Raw genomic sequence first — 6,283 nt, forward strand, 5'->3', positions numbered from 1 at the left:
ACACTATGTTTTTGTCTTTTCTTTGGATACATTCCTCCCCCACATTATCATACAACAATCAGCCTTTTCTTGCACAACAGGCTGGATGATGCTCATGTAAGATTACAAGTGAAAAGTTAACAAGAACCCCTTCTTTCATAGCCAATGAACAATTTATAACTTGTTAGCTGGACAGTTTATTCTGAGTTCAGGCCATGGGAAGAATGGTGTGGAGTACTGCAACGTAACTTATAAGTGACTATATAATGGGATATTAGAACGGAACATACATTATATATAAAATTGCTACTGCTTCAAATTAATTCAACAATCTCCTTCATAATTGATCAAGCTTATCCGTAGATCATTATTACGCACAGTGTTAAGCATGTTAGCTGCAAGCTGTTAGATTGTTAATATACATTTTAAAGACTGAGAACAACAAAGCTAGAACAGTTGTAACGAAATTGGCCTAATAAAGTTCGGGCGCCAGGAAAGTATATATAAACTTCCCAATAAAACACAACTCGTTACTCGGACCTTGTAGCAAAACCAAGTTTCTACCTACGCGACCCTACAATATAAAAATTGCAACTGACTCTTGATAACTTAAGCATAGGGTTTTAAATAAACACCCATTAACATTTATTCCATAACCAGTACTGTCACTCATTTTCGTTTTACACCACACAACACACATTTAAGAGCATTCTTCCTTGACACCTTTAGTACTCAATTAGTTCCCAATCACTGAAACCATATCTATTATAGAAATAATGACCGGGAGGCTATAACAAAGTCAAGCAAAGTAAGAAAGGACGTGACATAGATCTAAACAGTCATTTTCCCAAAAGAGAAACGAAGGGAACTTCCATAATATTGATTAAGTCCCGCTACAGTTGTCAGCCGTCCTCCTCAAATACACGTGCAGGACAACTCCATAACAATCCAGTAGGCAACAAAAAAAAAACAAAAAAAAAAAAAAACAAAAAAAAACAAACTCCAGGTTTCAGTCTCGCCAATAATAGAGCAATATGCAGAAAACTCCAGGTTTATCCGGCTAGTAATACAGCAGTATAAAAACTCCAGGTTTCAGTCTCGCCAATAATAGAGCAATATGCAGAAAACTCCAGGTTTATCCGGCTAGTAATACAGCAGTATAAAAACTTCAGGTTTCAGTCTCGTTAATTTAAATCAATATGGATTGTTCTCCACGCATTAAATAACCATTGGTGTATTCAAAATTGCAAACCGTGTCGGCGTCTTCACTGGTCCTGCACGTTTCAAATCACTCGCCACTTTATTCCTCAATCGTTGACTTGACATCATTCCTGTCCCAACGAGTTTCCCCATACACAAAACATCCGTGGTGTCAAAGCTATATTTCATATATTAATTAACGGTAAGCTTAGACACCAAAAAAAACAAAACAAAACAAAAAAACTATTACAACTTATTTCCATACTGCATTCTCTCTCTCTCTCTCTCTCTCTCTCTCTCTCTCTCTCTCTCTCTCTCTCTCTCTCTCTCTCTCTCTCTCTCTCTCTCTCTCTCTCTCTCTCTCTCTCTCTCTCTCTCTCTCTCTCTCCGTCAACTATTACATCACTTCCTACAATCACACTCTCTCTTCCTATACCTGACGTCTTTATACAATTTTAAAATGATTGACATCCAAAGAGGCTAGTGCTGAATTCAATACGGCACACAGTAATGCTTATTTTTGTGTTCACAACCAAGAGCATTTGACAAGAGCGTTTGACAAGAGCATTTGATGAAATGTATGCCAGTAGATACAGGGAATACATTTCTATACCAGTTCAGGATGAATGTATTTATTTTAGGTAAAGCATAACATGAGACCATACAATGGCTAATTTAATGTATTCGTATGCGTGTATAAATTACATTTATATACAGACGTGCTCAAATTTGTTGGTACCCCTCCACAAAAAACGAAGAATGCACAATTTTCTCTGAAATAACTTGAAACTGACAAAAGTAATTGGCATCCATCATTGTTTATTCCATATTTAATAGAAATCAGACTTTGCTTTTGATTATTTATTCAACATAATATTGTAAATAATAAAACAAATGAAAATGGCATGGACAGAAATGATGGGACCACTAACCTAATATTTTGTTGCACAACCTTTAGAGGCAATCACTGCAATCAAACGTTTTCTGTAGCTCTCAATGAGACTTCTGCACCTGTTAACAGGTAGTCTGGCCCACTCTTCTTGAGCAAACTGCTCCAGCTGTCTCAGGTTTGATGGGTGCCTTCTCCAGACTGCGAGTTTCAGCTCTTTCCATAGATGTTCGATAGGATTCAGATCAGGACTCATAGAAGACCACTTCAGAATAGTCCAATGTTTTGTTCTTATCCATTCTTGGGTGCTTTTAGCTTTGTGTTTTGGGTCATTATCCTGTTGGAGGACCCATGACCTGCGACTGAGACAGAGCTTTCTGACACTGGGCAGTACGTTTCGCTCCAGAATGCCTTGATAGTCTTGAGATTTCATTGTGCCCTGCACAGATTCAAGGCACCCTGTGCCAGGCGCAGCAAAGCAGCCCCAAAACATAACCGAGCCTCCTCCATGTTTCACTGTAGGTACAGTGTTATTTTCTTTGAAAGCTTCATTTTTTCGTCTGTGAACATAGAGCTGATGTGACTTGCCAAAAAGCTCCAATTTTAACTCATCTGTCCAAAGGACATTCTCCCAGAAGGATTGTGGCTTGTCAATATGCATTTTAGCAAATTCCAGTCTGGCTTTTTTATGTTTTTCTTTCAAAAGTGGAGTCCTCCTGGGTGTTCTTCCATGGAGCCCACTTTCGCTCAAAAAGCGACGGATGGTGCGATCAGAAACTGACGTACCTTCACCTTGGAGTTCAGCTTGTATCTCTTTGGCAGTTATCCTTGGTTCTTTTTCTACCATTCGCACTATCCTTCTGTTCAATCTGTGGTCGATTTTCCTCTTGTGGCCGCGCCCAGGGAGGTTGGCTACAGTTCCATGGACCTTAAACTTCTTAATAATATTTGCAACTGTTGTCACAGGAACATCAAGCTGCTTGGAGATGGTCTTGTAGCCTTTACCTTTACCATGCTTGTCTATTATTTTCTTTCTGAATCTCCTCCGGCAACTCTCTCCTTTGCTTTCTCTTGTCCATGTTCAGTGTGGTGCACACAATGATACCAAACAGCACAGTGACTACTTTTCTCCATTTAAATAGGCTGAATGACTGATTACAAGATTGGAGACATGTGTGATACTAATTAAGAAACTAATTAGTTTGAAATATCACTATAATCCAATTATTTATTATCTTTTCTAGGGGTACCAACAAATGTGTCCAGGCCATTTTAGAATATCTTTGTAGAATAAGCAATAATTCATCTCTTTTCACAGCTTCTTTGCTTTATTCTATGACATACCAAAGGCATGCAAGTATACATGATAAAATAGCTTTTACTTTTATCACTTTCCAGGAGGAATGAAGCATTATTTCAAAGAGCTGTAAGGGTACCAACAAATTTGAGCACGTCTGTATATATATATATATATATATATATATATATATATATATATATATATATATATATATATATATATATATATATATAAAACTTTCAGGTTCCCAGTGCTCAAAAGCTAATTTTACACCCTGCACCAAATGACAGACATTCAAACCCCTATTGCATTGCAGTTCCCTCATTGCAGGTTTTAAAATTAGCCTGATTAGCCACAGTGTATAAGTAACAGGTTCCGATGTGTCATATTAAACTCAAAGTAAAACCAGGAATGGATCAAACTGCTATGCAATGGAAGTCTTATTTCCATCCCTGGAACACAGAGGTATGGTAAAGAACATTAATAAACCATGGTAAACTACAGTAAATGCATTGTAGAACCATGGGAAAAAACGCTAAATTCCTGCGTTAAATTTACTGTGGTTAAATTTACTGTGGTTAAATTTATAAGGGAACCCTTGGTATTGCACAAGGGCACTTTCTTAAAATGATACATCGTTTTTTAAGGTTATTTGAAAAAAAATGACAGTAAGTGGAAGTCCAAACTGATTAGTGTATCCTCAACCAAAGCGGTTGTATCTAACAAAATAACTTAATTAAGACATCAGTATAGGCACAAACAGTGGTTTTTTTTGTTAATGAAAATACATGTTTGCTGTAACTTGTGTTTGTTTCAACTCAGAACTGCACCTGTGTGTTCTACTCAACGAATGGAAGTGCAAGATGTATATGATTAAATTTTATTGGCTGGCTTGTTACTGCTTCACGTACCTTCACAGATTAGGGGATTTCCTATTGCTTTAATTTTAAAAAGACATACCTTCAGCACAACAACCCGTCCTGGGATTTGAATTTGAAAGGTCTCTTCCTGAGCTTGAGCCGGGTAGCCAAAGGTAGCGTTAGCCAGGTCAATGCTTCCCAAGGGATTGACATCCTGTGACGTTCTGTAGTAGTACAGCTGGCACTTCTTCTCTTCGAAAATAAACCAGCGGGCTTTCCAGGCCTTCAAGGGCCCCCCCAGTTTGTTCAGGTACCCACACAGTTTTGTGGAGGAGGGTTCCATCTTAGTTTTCATGACTGGCTTCTCTTGGGCATTGCTCTGGTCCATGTGTGTGGAATCACCCTCGTTCTCCTTGGTGCTTTCCACTTCCTCTCTTGCACTGGCAGTGAGGTCATGATGATTGTCTGGGCTTGTCAGATTGGGATCAGCTGCAGGCATGGGTTTTCCGACTTGACAGTCCTGCTCCATCTTAACAGTCCTCACCATGTGTCCTCACCCGATTTCAAAGAAAAGATGTTAACTGGTTTGTCTTTGGCTATTGAAAAGAGGTGTAGTATGGTATAATCAATTTTCATTCCCTTTATTAGCTTTTCCCTGCCCCTTGTCAGTTAGTTAAACTTTCACAAACACCAGCTTCAGCGAGGGACGAATTTGTAAATAAAATGTTACATCCTTACAGTCCCATGTGAGTAACATTTAGTACAAAAAAAGAAGCTATCAGCTATGAAGGTCTGAAGAAGAGGTACTAGTTTCCCTATGCTCTCTGTGGTGATTGCAGTGTCCCTTATTCAGGATTATGTTCTATGAAAAATAAAATCTAAACTTCACACAACTTTAAATTATTGCAACTTTTTTAAAACACATTTTAATACAGGATTCTATTGTTAATGAGCACATTTGCTGTAAATGCTTTTTTTTAAAATATTGTATAACATACAGGCACTGTAGTAAATACTACTGGCAATTACACCTCCTTGAAAGTATGCTATAGTAAATTCTGAAAATTTCTATAACCACTTTGAAGTATGCATTATTCAAGGAGGTTATAGTAGACTACAGTACTAAGTATGGCCACTATAGTTTACTGCTGTATAATAAAAATGCATTTACAGCAAATTACCACTTTAAAGTATAGTGTTTACAGCAAAATACTGGAGTAAAATGCTGCAGTAGCACAGTTCATTTTATTAAATAAATAAACCAAATCTTAAATCAGCAATAGACAATTGGAGTGTTCTGATGTAGTTAAGACTGAAGGTGGCCTCCATAAGGAAAAAACACCAGAGCCCAATGACAAGGAACAAAGCGTATTAATGTGTAGCAGGCTACTGTCGTGTTTTCAAAAAAAGGGTTTAAAGCTGCCTGACAATGTGAACTGTACGCATTGGATACTTCAGCATAAACGCCCTTGCCCTAATAATTTACTGGAGTAGGCTTTCATCCAGCTATTATTAGACTCCTTCAGAAAATGAATTTGGGATCTAAAACTGAAATATTGTGAAAACAATTGGCATTTCCTAGACTTATTTGGTAAACTGACCGTGGTTAGACGTATCAGAGTTGGGAATAATGTTTTAGTTTCACTAATTACAAGACACAGTACAGTTCCACTTGTGCAATTACGATAGATACTCCTAACAAGAACACACACCCTTCACGTACAGTAATACAAAACAGCTCACGTCTTAACCACGATCATTCTTCATTGCAAGTACACATTTACTATCAACTGCAGCTTCAATATATTCCACTTTCGTTTTTTTCTTCAGTAAACAACCTCTGAATCCCGTAACTTGAGAGAGCACTTATAAATGAATAACACTTCTCTTGGTTCTTACCTCATTCACTTACAGAAACGACTTCATTGTCGTAATACTAGAAGCTTCGTGTTGTCGTAATACTAGAAACTTCGTATGAACTTTGTGCTCCTCAATGTTTCACAACGACAGTTTAAACTTGTTCCCCGTACTATGGTGACAGTTTAGGTCAATGGA

The 6,283-nt window shown here is 37.7% G+C and overlaps 1 protein-coding gene across 1 annotated transcript; it reads right to left on the reverse strand.

Moving 5' to 3' along the window:
- Positions 1 to 4,260: 4,260 nt before the first annotated feature.
- LOC131736871 (TBC1 domain family member 2A-like) lies at positions 4,261 to 5,865 on the reverse strand. The gene has a single exon (XM_059022355.1). It carries the CDS (start codon positions 4,773 to 4,775, stop codon positions 4,272 to 4,274), a length of 504 nt encoding a protein of 167 aa, XP_058878338.1. The 5' UTR covers positions 4,776 to 5,865; the 3' UTR covers positions 4,261 to 4,271.
- Positions 5,866 to 6,283: the final 418 nt, after the last annotated feature.

The sequence above is a fragment of the Acipenser ruthenus genome, chromosome 4 (genome assembly GCF_902713425.1).
Source record: "Acipenser ruthenus chromosome 4, fAciRut3.2 maternal haplotype, whole genome shotgun sequence".
In the NCBI taxonomy this organism is placed as follows: domain Eukaryota; kingdom Metazoa; phylum Chordata; class Actinopteri; order Acipenseriformes; family Acipenseridae; genus Acipenser; species Acipenser ruthenus.